Genomic DNA, 15,333 nt, shown 5'->3' with positions numbered 1-15,333 from the left:
AGCAAGGTGATGCAACCCCCAAAACTGACCACATTAACATAGGACTGGCTCTGAGGAAACTACTCTCAGGATTGTGAAAAAGGAACTGGAAGGGAAGAGCTCTTGGGAAGATATGCAGTAACTGGCCAAGGCCTCTTATCTGCCCTCATACAGCTCCAGGGCCCCACATCTCCTTTGGTGGGAAGGACAGTCATGCCCATCTAGGAACAATATCCAAGCAGATCTGTGGCTTGGCATCTTAACTCAGCAGGAGCAGTGGTGCCAGCCTAGAGCCCAAGGGACAATGAGTTGTCTCTTAGGAGCTGCTTTTTTTCAGAAGCACTGGATTTGCATTACTGGCCTTTCCAGGCCCTGGTCAGGACCTGCAGCTGGATAGAGGGCCAACTGACAGGAAAACAAACCAAAGAGACAAGAGTTGTGTTGTGCACTTCACAGAGGATATTCACAAACCAGTGAGACCACTGTCCTTTAAAAAAACCAGACACTTTTAGCAGTGTAGAACCCCAATGTCCTGCCCAAAGGAAATGCCCTTCTGGGGCACCTCCAGGCTGACCCATAAGGAAGGGGATTCACACCAGGAGCCTTGGTAGCTTACAGCAATCCCAACATGAGGCACACACTGGTGAGTAGGGCTGGTGCAGTAGCACCCAAGTCTGGGGAACAGCAAGAGCCAGATTCCCTCCTTTGCTGTGAGGCTGGCAGCTCTGACTCTCCAAAACCAAGGCATAGGAGAGGTAGAGATGAACAGAAACCTGGCCTGTGCAGGTGGGCGGCTTCATGGCATGATCGTCAAATCTTTGTCCTGGTCATGATAGTGTCACGAGGGAAAGCTGGCCCCTGGTCACAGCAGGCTGGAGCTTATGTTTGTAGTGGCTCCTTCAGGGTCTGTCTTGTAAAGCATGAAGTGGCCTTGCACCTGGGCAGCACTGATCTGTTTGGAGACTGCCAGCGCCTGCTCCGCAAACCGCTGGGCTGCTGCTGGGGGCTGCTCGGGGTAGAAGCGCTGGAACATGCAGGCAAGCTGCCAGTGGGAGCAATGGCCCACGTACTGCTTCAGATCCACACGGCCAGGACGCACCAGGGCTGGGTCCAGCCTGGCAAGAGACAAAGGGTGGGGCGGGAAAACTTGATCAAAGCATCTGTTTAGGGTGGGCCCTGCAGGAAGCCCCTATCCACACTAACACAGCCCCTGTCCTTTCTGCAAAGTGCCATGCACTGTGAGATGGTGAAGGGGGCAAACAGGTTCATCCCTGGGGATACTGTGGGGAGAAATCAACCCAAAAAGAAAGGCAAGAGCTGGGGAAGGACTGACTCCAAAGGATGACAAGAATGTCCTGGGAAACAGCTCTGCCCATCTCTGTCCCATGAGCAACCTCTGAACAAACCCCTAGGCCAGCTCAGTCTGGAGTGAATGAAGCCTGCCACAGCACAGCAGCTGTCCAGGCACTGTGAGCCCAAGCTGCATCGAACCAACCCAGTGAGCTGCACATGGGGCCAGCACTTCACTCACAGCATGAATCCAACCCCAAAACTTGCAGCTCCCCACAGGCATGAAGGTGGTACCACTCCTGAAGGACACAACCATGTTCTGAACACCATGCTCAGGCATCTGAGGCTCCAGCAAAAGAGATCCTGATGAGCAGTCAAAGGATTTGCATCCCAAGGGAGGATGTGGGAAATCTGAAACCCCAGTCTTTATGCTGGAGGATTCAATAAACAAAGCCCAGAAAAAGGGAGCAAGGTTTTCCTGTGCTACCCACCCCGCTCCCTCGCAGGGGCAGCTCTCACCTGTCCACGTAGTTGGTGGTCATGAAGACAATCCTGGCTTCTGTGGAGGCCACACCATCCAGCGCATTGAGGAGACCACTGAAGGTCAGGCGCCCCATGCCTTGGTACACAGCTGGGTCTGACAACAGAGGTGTCTGAGATTGTAACTGTTGGCAACTAACCCTGCACAGGCTCGGGGCCACCTTCCTATCACCTGAGGCTTATGCCAAGCTCCCCACTTGCTCCTTGCTTAGAGGCTAACCCTCTGCCTGGCTGGCAGCACATTTCACCTCCCCTGCCTGCACATACCCATGGGAACACAAAGTAAAAGAGAAGGAAAGCCACCTTCTCCCTCATCCTGCAAGTAGCTGGGCAGGAGAAGAATAAAGGATCCAAATTCCTTTTTACAGCTTAGACAAAACTGGACAAGTTCCAGTTTGGGCCCTGAGGCCTGAGAGACTCCCCCACTCTTTGTTTCTGCTAGAGCAGTTGAGCAGCCCAGAGCCCAAATTTTTTCAGGTACAGCCACAGAACCTCCCTCCTGCTGCTGGCTCAGGAACGGGGGCAGTGCTCACTCTCAGCAGCAAGGTCCCGGCTGACGAAGGCAGCGTCCACATCCTCCAGTAGGATGATGCTCTGCTGTGGTGCTACACTCAGGAGGTGATTGAGCCTGTCATCAGAGAGGCTGTGGTCACTGAGGCTCAGCAGGCAGATACTATACTCCAGTTCCCCAGCCAGGGCTGTGCTGGAAAGGACACAAAACAGAAGGATTAATCACAGTGGGAAAGCCCACAGTCAAGGAAAAACCAGATTTCTTCCCTTAGCAGTACAGGACAGGGCAGAGAAGTCCTTTCCCAGCAAGAATCAGATCTAAGTGGCAGGCAGAAGCCCCTGTTCAGCCCATCCATATCATACAGCACTGCAAAACAAGGGTACAAAGGGCTTGTCACCCTCACCTGTCCCAGTGCCAGCAATGCAAATGCTTACAATAGGCACCACACATAAGGCACAGCCCACTCCAGTATTCCAAACCCAAACTCATCCACACCCTCTCATCCAAGACTGCTGTTGCTCAGAGCAGAGAGCTGACAATACTCACATGAAGCTGCTTTTCCCACATCCAGGAGGACCATAAAGCAGGTAGCCTCTTCGGTAGGGGATCCCTAAGAAGACAGTGTTTTTTTAGGGTAACCACCTGGATTGCTCTGTGCTCCTTCCCTCCAAGCTGTGGTGTTGTGCTGAGCACGCAAAGAGGATACACCTTTTGGAAGGTAAGCAGCAGGGAAAAATCTCCACAGCCAATTCCAGTGAGGACCATGAACATCCTGCCCCACCCCATACAAAGCACACCACACCAGAGTCTTGCCTCTTTCATTGTACCACTTGGAGTTGTTGATGAACTCCTTCACGTCCTGAACCAGTCTCTCTGACACGCCTTCCTCCAGCACCACGGAGCTGAGGGGCCGGCGGCGGCGGGGGAAGCCGAACTGGCGCCACTCTGCTCCCACGGCCGTGTACATGATGGTCTTCCCCTCCTGCTGCTGCAGCGCCAGCTCCCGGGCTGCAGAGAGAGGCACAGGGGACAGCTGCCAGGGAAGAGGATCTCCCTTGAAGCCCTGGGCATCTCCAGGGAGCAGGCTGTTCCCAGCAGGACCCCACACAGGTCCCCTACAGACCTTCCTGAAGGATATTGAAGAAGATCTCCCGGTCAGTGCCCAGTGCAGTGAAGGTGACAGACTCCCAGGGGGTCCCTGTGTTCAGGTCAAGCATCTGTGTCTCCCGGCTGCGCTCAATGCGAATCCACTTCCTGCGGTACCTGGGGCAGAGAGACAGGTGGGTGTACAGTGATCCAGCACCACTCAGCTGCGCCTCAACTGGTTCGTGCATCAAGAATACTCATCTCGTGAGGAAATCATTTCATACTGCTGAGTACAGGCTGCTCTTGCTACTCCTTATCTCCTGCCCTAACCCAGACCCAGAGAGGAAGAAGAAGGACCCTCTCCACTGCTCTACAGGCCCCCCAGCTTGCAAAAGTGAGGCTCAATCCCCAATTCCCCTACCCTCCCTTACCAGATGAAATGATTCCCGAGGCTGGGGACAAAGTCGAACTTGGTGCTGACACGCCCGCTTTCGTGCTGCAGGTATGATGTCTCAACACTGAGGTGCTGCGTATGCTTCGCATGGTGGGAGACCCAGTTCAGCAGCCATTGGTAGCTCTTATCCTTGCTGGGCACCTCCAAGGTGATCATATAGTGGCGCCTGAAAGCCACCAGACCAAACTGGGCCCCCTTACGGGCTGCTGCCAGGACTGTGCCCACTCCAACGAGGCCAAACCCAGCCCCGAAATACGGGTTGTCCTTCAGTGCTAAGACAAAGTCAGAAAGGGGCATTGTGGGAGGTTAGGCAGCTCCTTTCCACAGCATTATTTTTGCACTCCGGCAACAAACCTGTGAGGAAAGACTGAATGGTAGGAAGGAACACAACAGATCACCCACAGTTCCCTGCCCTTTATCACGGCTAGGCCTTAAGGTGAAGGGGTGCCTGGCACGTTTGGATTTCCCACATCTGTGCTTATTACCAAGTGTTCCTGCTGGCTGCAGGAACCTCCTCCCTCTGTGCAGGCCACTGGGTGAGCCAAGCAGGAGGGGGCCAGGAGGCCCTTGAAGTAGCACAGGAGCATCTGTAGCTTCTTCAAGTGAAGACAACAAGGCCAGAGTTTTACAAGGTTTTTATTATCTGAACAGACAGAAATCATGAGCACTGCAATTATTTAAGGTTTATCGTTTGGAAAAGCTGAAGTACATCCCCAGGCTGAGCCAAGAGCCGGGTCTTTGCTGCTGAGAATGGGGACACGACGGTGGTAGAAGGCAGATTACAGCCGTATGCTGCGGGGGCCTGAAGCTTCTCCACCTCCCTCCGCAGGCCTGTCACTGGGATCGAGTGGGAGCTTTCCCCGCCAAACACACAGACACGCTCTGCTCTCTGGTACAGAATCCCACCTCCACTAGAATAAGGTGTGACCTTCCTCTTTACCCGGCACAGCGTCCCTCGGGCAGGGTCCCGCAGCCTCCCCCTACAGGAGCCCCACCCTCCCTTGCAAAAGACCCGGATCCACACCGGCCTTCCCCGCAGCAGAGGCCCAGGCCCAGCCACTCCGCGGAGGATCCCGCACCTCCCTCGCCCCCGCTGCAGCCGGTGCCGCCGCCGCCGCCGCTCACCTGCACCGCGCCGCTTCCGCTCCCGCCCGCGCCGCTTCCGGCCGCACCATAGAGCGGGGCCGGCCGGGCCGGGCAGAGCGGCTGCGCAAGAGGCACAAAGGGCGGCGCTCCGCCGCCCGACACCACCACCAAGATGTGCCGGGGCAGGGGGCCCGGGGCGGCGGGGACAGCCCGGGTTGAGGGGACTTCGGTGACAGCCCCGGGTAAGGGGCGAGAGGGTGGGGACACCCGCGGACAGCTCGGCGTGAGGAGTGAGGGGCTGGGAGGGCCGGGAACAGCCTGGGGTGAGGGGCTGGGGGTGCCGGGGACAGCCCCAGGTGAAAGGCGAGGGGTGGGGGGAGCCTGGCCCGGCGGAACTCGTGGGGGCACCTGCTGGCTGCAAGCTGGGCATGACTCTGAGGATGGGCTCGGGGGCCGGCCCAGCTGGAGCCAGGGAGCAAGCCTTGGATGTTGCGCTCGGGGAGAACGTACAGGTGTCCTTGCACTCTTGTCTGCCCCGTGCCAGAGGGCTTGCCAATAGCCTGCTTGGGGCACAGCAGAAAGGAGCCAGCATTGAAACACCCTGCCTCGAGACTGGCTGCTTCCCCAAAATCTTCTTGGGCTCTGGGATGTCCCTGATTTGAAGGGCTTTCTTCTGTTTCAGATTGAGAGGTCATCCAGCCCAGCGCCAAGTCAGTGCCCGGTGGCAAGGAGCGCAGCAGTGACTGTATCAGGGGGTGCCAGCAGGGAGATGGAGACCCTGTGCTCGGAGCTGCTCCTGCCCACACCGGGAGAGGTGGGAGCCGTGGGAAGCCCTGGTGTGGCCAGCGCTGGTCTGGCTGGGACACCCCCGCTGGCTGCCAGCCAGGACTTGCTGCTGGCAGAGGCATCGGTGCCTGGGGAAGGGGCTCACGCTGAAGGAAGCAATGTGGAAATATTCATCGAGGCAGTGGCTGGCAATGTGACACTGAGCAACGCGGCCAGTGCCACAGGTATGGGGTGCAGGGAGTGCAGAATGGGTCCCACTGCAGTCAGCAGAGCTAGAGGGGTCTAGCCAGTGTCCCTGTCCCAGGTGCCCTCAGATCTCTGACCCTGCATCATGAGTCTGGTGCCACCATTGAGCACAGACCTGGCACCAGCTGGATGTGTGGATGGGGAGTGTGACTGTGGGAGCTGCATGCTGTGTGAGGTGGTTGCTCCAGGCTGTCAGCAGGGACCAGGCAGAGATCTCCACCTGAACTGCTACCCCCCAGCATGCTTCCCACATGGGTCCAGTGTGGGCACTGGACATTCTAACAATGGGATGCAATGGGAGCAAGCCAGCCTCTCATCTCTGCATGCTTCAAAGGTGCAAAGGGACGGAACTGGTTATCATGGCCACCTGGTAGTGGTATTTCCCCGCTAATGGGGGATGTGTTTCCAAAATGTAATTTGTGGCAAGAGGGATGTGTTCTCCTTGTCCAGAGCTGGAACTGAACCACTAGTCCCAAGCTCTGGGCCTGGAAAAAGCTCCTTCTAACACTCATCCCTTGCTCTCTGCAGAGGTTCTGGTCAAAGTGGTGGAGCTGTACTTCTGCGAGAGGTGTGGCCAGAGCTTCTCAGAGGCCTCCCTCCTGTCCCAGCACCAATGCCTGCTGCTGCCCCCCCAAGAGCACCTGGAACTCCCAGGGGCACTGTTGGCTGCTGCCAGTGAGAGTCAGAGTGATCCCAGGGGCTCAGAGCTACCCGGAGGCAGCACACAGGAGGGCTGTGCTCCCGAGTGCCTGCTATGCCCCGTCTGCCAGGAGGCATTTTTGCAGCCTGGGCAACTCAAGGAGCACTTCAAGACCCACCGTGCCCCGTCGGGAGCCCTGCCCTGTCCTGAGCAGGGCTGCCAGTTCACCACAGAGGACCGCAAGCAACTGCGCACTCACTTGCGCCACCTGCATGGGGCCTCCGCCGTGTCGTGCGCCTGCCGGGCCTGCCCGCTGCTCTTCCCCAGCCGCCAGGCCATGGAGCAGCACCATCGGACGCACTTCCCCTTCCACTGCGCTCACTGCGACTTCATCACAGCCAATGCCAAGCTCTTCTGGCAGCACAGGAAGGGTCACACCACAGAGTCCCCTTCTGAGATGCCCACAACAGGCGACCCTCACAGCCTTTACAAGTGCTGCATCCTGCCATCGGGTATGGCTGGGTGGGGGGTTGGGACCTGTGGGTGCTGCAGAGGCTGGCTGTGTCTGTGCATCCCAGTTACAGGTGGAGGAGTGGGGGAGAAGCTGGAGGGCTGGGAACCCTGCATTTGTGCCTCCTGCATCACGGTTTGTGCCCTCCATCTTAGCCAGGTGTTTTTTCTGCATGTCTGTGGGTGTGTGAGGCTGGCTTGCTCCTGCATGGAACGTGATTATCTCTTGTCTTTCCCCACTGAAGCAGCATCAGAAGGGCAGGAGGAGCCAGGTGATTGCCACTCTGGCTGGAAGGCCAGCACAGCCGAAGCGAGGCCAGGAAAGCCTGCAGGTACTGAGGACACCTCCTTGAAGAGAGTGTCAGCTGGAGAAGAGGACTCAGACAGCAGTGGGGATGAGTCACCAGAGGAAGATGGCAAGAGCCTCTGTGAAGCCGAGGCCAAAGAGGATGGGAAGGCAGCTCCCAAAAAAGTTGGAGTGCCACAGGCGCAGCACTTCAAAGGTAGGATGCAGGGCCTTACCAGGAGCTGCTCAGGCTTTGTGAACAAGCACCACATCCTCAGGGCTGGCAGGGAAATGTGGCCCAGGTTGGTGGGTGACCTCACATCTCCTGCATGTACCAGTGCACTTGTTCCCCCAACCTCTGCCCAAGCAAATACATCTCTTCTTTTCCTGTTCATGCATGCTGCCAGGTTTAGGCAAAGGTCTGCCTGGCTTTGGGGACCAGGGGCACATCAGCAGGCCTGATGTAGGCTGTGATTTGCCAGTATTGAGTTGGAAAGAACTCACCTGAAGTATCTTGGTGGCTTGGGGTGGGGACAGTCCCTTTGAGTACGTGGTGGCTGTGTCACTGCACGTGTGTATAAATCCTCATCCTGGCACAACTGGATCAGGGACATAACATCTGCCTGTGCTCTCCATCTTTTCCCTATTAACTGCTCCCCCTCCTTTGTTTCCCCAGGGGATGTTGCAGAAGGCTCCGAATACCTCTACAAAACCCACATGTGCCCTGAATGCAAGCGGTGCTTCAAAAAGCGGACCCACCTGGTAGAGCACCTCCACCTGCACTTCCCTGACCCCAGCCTGCAGTGCCCCAACTGTCACAAGTACTTCACCAGCAAAAGCAAGCTGAAAATCCACATGATGCGGGAGACAGGCGAGAAGGCTCATCGCTGCCCACTCTGTCACTACAGCTCAGTGGAGAAGAACGCTCTCAACCGCCACATGGCCAGCATGCACGAGGACATCTCCAACTTCTACTCCGATGTTTACTCCTGCCCCGTCTGTGAGGAGAAATTTCGGCTCAGCCAGGCCCTCAAGGAGCACTTGAAGACTCACAAAGCTGAACCCAAGAGGCTGAGCTGCTTCCACAGGGACTGCAACTTCTGTGCAGAGGACCGTAAGGAGTTTGTCCGTCACCTCAAGGATGCTCATGGCATCAAGGCGGTAGAGTGCAAGTACCATGCCTGCTCACTGCTCTTCGGCACGGCTGAGGCCATGGAGGCTCACCGGAAAACCCACTACGCCTTCCACTGCCAGCAGTGTGACTTCATCTGCTCCAACAAGCACGTTTTCCGCAAGCACAAGAAGCAGGGCCACCCAGGCAGTGAGCAGCTCCAGTGCAGTTTCTGTCCCTATGCCACTTTCAACCCTGTGGAGTTTCATGACCATGTGGGCAAGATGCATGCCAATGAGAAGATCCACAAGTGCACTGAGTGTGCCTTCGCCACAGCGCACAAGCGGGTGCTCATCCGGCACATGTTGTTGCACACTGGTGGGTGTCCCCTGTGAGGTCCCAAAAGCTGAGGTCTGATGGGGAAGGTCTCTTGTCCTGCCTCTGGGTGGGCAAGGAGGGCTGGGTCAGGGTTCCTGGGTCCCACCACCAGCTTTACCAGCTCAGGATCACTTGCCTGAAGTTGTTGCATGCTCCCTGCTGAGCTGGTTTCCCTGCCATGTTGCTTTATCTGGCTGTCACGCTGAAGGCATTTGTGTGTTGCATGTAGGAGAGAAACCTCACAAATGTGAGCTCTGCGACTTCACGTGCCGGGATGTGAGCTACCTGTCCAAGCACATGCTGACCCACTCCAATGACAAGAACTTCATGTGCACCGAGTGCGGGTACATCACCAAGTGGAAGCACTACCTGAACGTCCACATGCGCAAGCACACTGGAGATCTCCGGTAAGACCCCTGCTCCACTGGCCTGGCAGCATAGTCAGGGCTCCCCACATCCTGCTCCAGGGGTCTGCTTCTGGCTGCGCTGTGTGCCAGACTTTCTCATGCCTGCTCTGCCCCTTCTGGTACATAAGAAATTTGGTTTTTGAACTTACAGCATGATGCTGTGGAGGCAAAGCTATTTTTGGTGTCTCTGTGCCACCAAGGAGGTATATTACCTCAGAGGTGCAACTCTGAGCTTGCGTTCATTGCTCTGCTGATGCTTGTGGGTCAAGGCCTGTTCAGGACTGCCAGATTATCACCTCTTTGGGGTCTAGTCTGCCTCCAGGAATGCTGGAAATGCTGTTGGCGTGCACATGTGAGAGTGCATGTCTAACAAGGTCACTGTATGGAATACTCAGGGAATCTATCTCCAGTCCCCATGCTGGGGGTGTAAAGCACCAGCAGTACCAAGGGCTGCAGCAGGGAGGAATTGCTTGTGGTAAGAGCTGTCTGGATGGCAAAGGTCAGATCTCACAAACCGAACAGTACCCCTTCCCTGTTTGTCTGGGATTGGGGAAGGAGAGCTCAGCATGCCTGATGGAGCTCAGCCGGCCCCAATTCCTTGTGCTGCCTGACCGATTCTGCTTGTCCCTGCAGGTACCAGTGTAACCAGTGCTCATACCGGTGTCACCGTGCTGACCAGCTGAGCAGCCACAAGCTGCGGCACCAGGGTAAAAGTCTGATTTGCGAGGTGTGCGGCTTTGCCTGCAAGCGCAAGTACGAGCTGCAGAAGCACATGCAGGCGAAGCACTCGCAGAACTACCAGGTACCTGTCTTCCAGTGCCAGTACTGCACCTACCAGACCAAGTACAAGCAGGCGCTGCTGAACCATGAGAACTGCAAGCACACCAAGCAGAAGGAGTTTCGCTGTGCCCTCTGTTCATACTGCACCTTCAGTAACACCAGCCTCTTTTTCCATAAGCGCAAGATTCATGGCTACATTCCTGGTGACAAGGACTGGCTGGACAATTATGCCAGCAAGGAGCTGGAGATCAGCTCATCTGAGGCACTCTTTGGCTATGAGGTTGGTGCAGCCCTGCATGTGGATGCCAGTTCCCCCCTCACTGGCAAGGAGCAGTGGATGAAGGAGAAGCCATCCCAGGTGGAGTCCCAGGGAGACGAGGGCTACCAGCAAGTGTTCATGGTGCCCCTCCTTGAGCAGGATGCTGCTCCACCAGAGAGCAGCAGTGAGGCAGAGAGAGGCAAGGGGGAGCAGAGCTGTCCTATTGCTGGCAATGCCTTGGAAGAAGACTGCATGCAAGGAAATGCTGCCACAGGTTCTACTGAGTTCACTGTTTCTGAAGATGTGGCAGAGAGCTGCACCTTGCACTTGGAGGCACTGAATGTCTCGTCTGACCCTCTCCTGGAGAACTTGACTGGAGAAGCCTGTGTGACCCAGCCAGAGAGTGTGGAAATGCTGTCCTGCAAGGAGCCTCCTGCAGCCTATGAGATGCTGGGCTCCCAGGATGGCCTTGGCTTGGAGGACAGTGGCAATACACTTGAAGACATCCCAGACTTTGGGGAAGAGGTAGATGTACAAGAAGAGAAGGTGGTGAAGGGCAGTGTAGCGGAAGGAGACAACCAGGGAAAAGAGACCCTAAAGGAGGACATGGGACACCTTGAGGGGTCATGCTCAGACAAAGTCATGGCAGACATTGAGGAGAGAGACACCAGCCAAGCCAAGCTGCCAGAGGCCTGGCTCAGCATGCTGAAGACACCTGAACAGGGCCACCTGCCTGTCCCAGAGGATGGGCCTGCCTCCGGTGACAATGCCAGGGGCGGCTCAGAGTCAGTGCTGAAGGCTCTGCGAAAGCAGGACAAAGAGCAGGCAGAGACGCTAGTGCTCGAGGGCAGGGTGCAGATGCTGGTGGTGCAGTCGGAGAGCCAGGTCTTTAAGTGTGAGAAGTGCTCGTACATCACACGGAAGGAGAAATCCATGTCCCTGCACTCCAAAGCCAGCTGCCAGAGCCGCCGGGCCCCGCTCATGTGCCGTGAGTGTGGCGCCAGCTTTAAGCAGCAGAGGGGACTCAACACCCACCTCCTAAAGAAGTGCCCTGTTCTCCTGAAGAACAACAAGATCCTTAAACCAACCAATCAGGAGGCACCTGGACTGTCCCAATCGGCTGACCAGGCTGGTGATAATGGTACAGAAACAGCAGAGGGCAAGAAGGGAGGCTCAGAGGAGTCTGGGCATGCTGAGAGCCCTTGGGAAGCTGACCTGCTACCTCATAAAACACAAGCAGCAGGCATTCCTTTGGCTGGGGCACAGATATCAGGCTGTCATGCCTCTGAGAAATCCCTGCTGGGTGACAGCACAGAGGTGGCAGAAGAGCCTCCCCAGCAAGGTGGTGGGACTGAGCCAGGTGGAACTGCTGGTGCCTCCCAGCCTGGGAAACCCGCAGAGAAGTACCGACTGGAGGGAGGGAAACTGCACTGCAATGCCTGCTCCTTTGTGTGCTCCCGTGTCACCACCATCACCTCCCATGTGGAGGATGGCTGCCGGAACCTGGAGCAGTTCTGGTGCTCCCAGTGCCCTGAAACCTTCCGCTCCAGGCGGGCCCTCAAGAGCCATTGTGCTGAAAAGCACATTGTGCATCCCGAGGACAAGCCCCAAAGGACCCAACTCCCTGAGGGGGACCCACTCAGTGTTAAGAAAGATCAGACCAGTGAGCTCCCACTGGATGCAACCCCACCAAAAGCAACCCTGCCCAAGAGGAGCCGTTTCTCCTGCCCCACCTGCCCCTTCACCTGCCACCAGGAACGGGCCATGAAGACTCACAAGAAAAGGGGCTGCGTGACTCTGGGTGAGTTTCGCTGCACCTCTTGCCCCTTCACCGCCAAAGTGGCCAAAGCCCTGCGGCTGCACCGCAGGCTACACCGCAAGCATTACAGCAAGCGGCCACAGCTGCAGTGCCGCCAGTGTGAGTTCACCTGCAAGCAGACCCGGTGTCTGCGGCAGCACATCCGCATCAAGCACGAGGGGGTGAAGCCGCACAAGTGCCGCTACTGCGAGTTCAGCACCACGCGACGCTACCGCCTGGAGGCCCACCAGTCCCTGCACACTGGCGTGGGGCGCATTGCCTGCGGCATCTGCAGCCAGACCTTCGGCACCAACTCCAAGCTGCGCATCCACCGCCTGCGCGTGCATGAGAAGACACCCACCCATTTCTGCCCGCTCTGTGACTACAGCAGCTACCTGCAGAATGACATCACCCGCCACGTCAACAGCTGCCACCACGGCGAGCTCAACTTTGGCTGCTCCCGCTGCGAGGCTCGCTTCAGTTCTGAGACGGCCCTCAAGCAGCACGTGCTGCGACGGCACGAGGAGAAGGTTTCCTACAGCTGCCCACGCTGTGAGTTCGTGTGTCACAGTGAGGCCACGCTCAAGTGCCACGTGCAGAAGCAGCACCCACACCTGGAGTGCGGCACCTGCAAGGAGACCTTTGCCACCCGGGAGGCACTGGAGGAGCACAAGACACAGCATTTCAGCCACCGCTGTGAGCTGTGCAGCTTTGCAGCCAAGGAGCGGCAGCAGCTGGTGCGGCATTACATGGAGAGCCATGAGCCGGCTGCCCCCCAGGACAAACCCCTGCACTGCCCTTTCTGTGACTTTGCCTGCCGGCACCAGCTTGTGTTTGACCAGCATATGAAGGGCCATGGGGGCACCCGCGTGTACAAGTGCTCAGACTGTGAGTACACCACCAAGAACAGGCAAAAGATCACATGGCACATCCGCATCCACACTGGTGAGAAGCCCTACAAGTGCCACCTCTGTAAATATGCCTGTGCTGACCCCTCGCGTCTCAAGGTAAGAGCTCTGCTTGGGAATGTATCCTGCTCCGTCTGCAGTGCTTGGAGGGGCATCCAGCCACAGGGATTTGGGGAAGAAGTTCCCAAGGGGAGGTTTCATCCTCAGTGTTCAGTGGCTCATGCTGAACAGAAATAGGAGTCAAGCAGATAAAAGTCATTGTCAGTACAATACATTTCTTGTCTGTTGTTGCAGTTTAAGGGCAAGGGAGACTTTTAACAAAGCAAGAAATTGGCAGCCGTCTAAGTTCACTTCTTTTCTTGCTGACATCTCTGGCTTTCTCTGGATGCAGCCTTGTACCATTCAAAGCCAAGTTTGGCTGCTTGCTGGCTTCAGCATACTCTGTGGTGCCAGTTAGACAGGATGCAGGGAAACCTCTAGCTTTCTTGGAAGCAGAGTATGACCCAGCCCTCATTGCTGTAGGTGATTAGCATCCTGATGCATGCTGACGGGCTTTTCCTAGAACAGAAAATGTGTGGGTGATGGAGGCATAGGGTAATGGAGGGAGAAATAGTCTGGTTTTGCTAAAAGAAGTATTGACTTTTTTAATGGCCAGGCTGAGCTGGAGTCTCCTGGGGCCACCTGGGACAGGCTGTGCAATGTGCTCAGCTGTGTTGGGCTGGGTTTTTAATTTGACTCTGCCTTGCATATCAAACTGGGGAACAAAGCCTCTGCCATCCACAGGCTGGGACAGAGCAGTTCAGCAGTACAGGAGTCTCATCCTGAGTCTGGTGTGGATCCCCCTTGCCCATAGCCTGCCAAGCAAGCACACAGCCCCCCTTGCCCCATGCAGCTTGAGATGTCAGAAATGTCTTTGAGCCTCTCATTGCCACCCCAAAGCCCTGCACATCCCCAGGGCCGGGGACATGGTCTCATCCTGACCCTATCCTCCTGCCTAGTATCACATGCGGATCCACAAGGAGGAGAGGAAATACCTCTGCCCTGACTGCGGCTACAAATGCAAGTGGGTGAACCAGCTCAAGTACCACATGACAAAGCACACAGGTGAGTGCTGCCCACTGAGGGCAAGCTGCTGAGCACTGGGGAGGGTGTTTGGGCTGCTCCATGCTTCTTTTCTGCTAGTGACCAGCTAGAAACAGAGGAGGGCATTTAGGGGCAGCACATTACCCTGTGCTAATGGGGTGGGGCCAGTGCTCTCAGGTAGGAGGGAAGTGTGGGTGGCACAGACCCCAGGCACTATGTGGTGCCTTGGAAATGGGGATCTTGGTGTGCCTGCTAACAAAATGGGATGTAGGGGGAAGTCACTGGGGACTGATGCTCTGTCACAGGGATGGTGAGACCTGTGGACTGGAGAGCACGGTGCCCCCATCCCGGTGCCATCCCCTTCCCTGTTGCCACAGGCCTAAAGCCATACCGGTGCGATGAGTGTGAGTACTGCACCAACCGCGCGGACGCCCTGCGGGTGCACAAGGAGACACGGCACCAGGAGGCCCGTTCCTTCATCTGCGAGCAGTGTGGCAAGGCCTTCAAGACGCGCTTTCTCCTCAAGACCCACCTGAAGAAGCACAGCGAGGAGAAGCCCTATGTGTGCAACGCTTGCGGGCGGGCTTTCCGCTGGGCAGCTGGCCTGCGCCACCACTACCTGACCCACACCAACGAGCACCCCTTCTTCTGCCGCTACTGCCCCTACAAGGCCAAGCAAAAGTTCCAGGTCATCAAACACATCCAGCGGCATCACCCTGAGCACAGGGCTGTTGACCCTAGCCAGGGGGTAGGAAAGGACCCCAGCACACACACCGTCCACCTTCACACCGTGCAGAAGGAGAGCCAGGCTAAGGGGGCCCCCAGGATGGAGCAAGAAGGAGAGCGCCCTGCAGAGAAGGATGGCAAGGCACAGTGAGGCTGAATCCCAACTGCTTTAAGGCGCTGGTGGCACAGGCCTGCTGCAGAGATGTATGTGTGTGTATATACAGACATATATGTATATGGGTTGTAAAATACACAACTGTATAAAAGGAATTGCTCAGTTCCTTTTAATATTGTTTCTTTGTGCTGCTTGGAACCCCTGTGTGAACAGTGGGCCAGGTGCCCACAGGGAGGGAGCACAAACCCAAGCTGAACTGCCCATCTCTCCCCAGCACCACTGCACCCAGACGCAAACCTATTTGTCACTGAACAATTTATTAAGTTGCTTACAGAGAAAGTATGGGATAAGGGT

The 15,333-nt window shown here is 56.6% G+C and overlaps 2 protein-coding genes across 5 annotated transcripts; one reads left to right on the top strand and one right to left on the bottom strand.

Annotated features, from left to right (window-relative positions):
* Window positions 1-415: 415 nt before the first annotated feature.
* LOC103814353 (mitochondrial chaperone BCS1) lies at window positions 416-5,061 on the bottom strand. Of its 3 annotated transcripts, none has more exons than XM_030240341.2 (8): window positions 4,986-5,061; window positions 3,838-4,214; window positions 3,444-3,583; window positions 3,134-3,328; window positions 2,867-2,930; window positions 2,343-2,512; window positions 1,789-1,906; window positions 416-1,094 (listed from the first exon to the last, which is right to left on the bottom strand). In XM_030240341.2, exons 2-8 carry the CDS (start codon window positions 4,155-4,157, stop codon window positions 842-844), a joined length of 1,260 nt encoding a protein of 419 aa, XP_030096201.1. In that variant the 5' UTR covers window positions 4,158-4,214; window positions 4,986-5,061; the 3' UTR covers window positions 416-841. The 3 variants fall into 3 exon arrangements, with proteins under 3 accessions (XP_030096201.1, XP_030096212.1, XP_009086139.1); XM_030240352.2 differs by having other exon boundaries at window positions 4,940-5,009; XM_009087891.4 differs by having other exon boundaries at window positions 4,885-4,986.
* On the top strand, window positions 5,056-15,134 carry ZNF142 (zinc finger protein 142). 2 transcript variants are annotated; one of them, XM_018911419.3, is made up of 9 exons: window positions 5,056-5,188; window positions 5,629-5,956; window positions 6,507-7,130; window positions 7,377-7,631; window positions 8,091-8,903; window positions 9,133-9,310; window positions 9,944-13,154; window positions 14,054-14,159; window positions 14,516-15,134. In XM_018911419.3, exons 2-9 carry the CDS (start codon window positions 5,716-5,718, stop codon window positions 15,013-15,015), a joined length of 5,928 nt encoding a protein of 1,975 aa, XP_018766964.1. In that variant the 5' UTR covers window positions 5,056-5,188; window positions 5,629-5,715; the 3' UTR covers window positions 15,016-15,134. The 2 variants fall into 2 exon arrangements, with proteins under 2 accessions (XP_018766964.1, XP_009086524.1); XM_009088276.4 differs by having other exon boundaries at window positions 7,374-7,631.
* Window positions 15,135-15,333: the final 199 nt, after the last annotated feature.

The sequence above is a fragment of the Serinus canaria genome, chromosome 7, assembly GCF_022539315.1.
Source record: "Serinus canaria isolate serCan28SL12 chromosome 7, serCan2020, whole genome shotgun sequence".
NCBI classification, from domain to species: Eukaryota; Metazoa; Chordata; class Aves; order Passeriformes; family Fringillidae; genus Serinus; species Serinus canaria.
The sequence above is the reverse complement of the archived record's forward strand: the minus strand, read 5'-3'. Positions and strand labels throughout refer to the sequence as shown.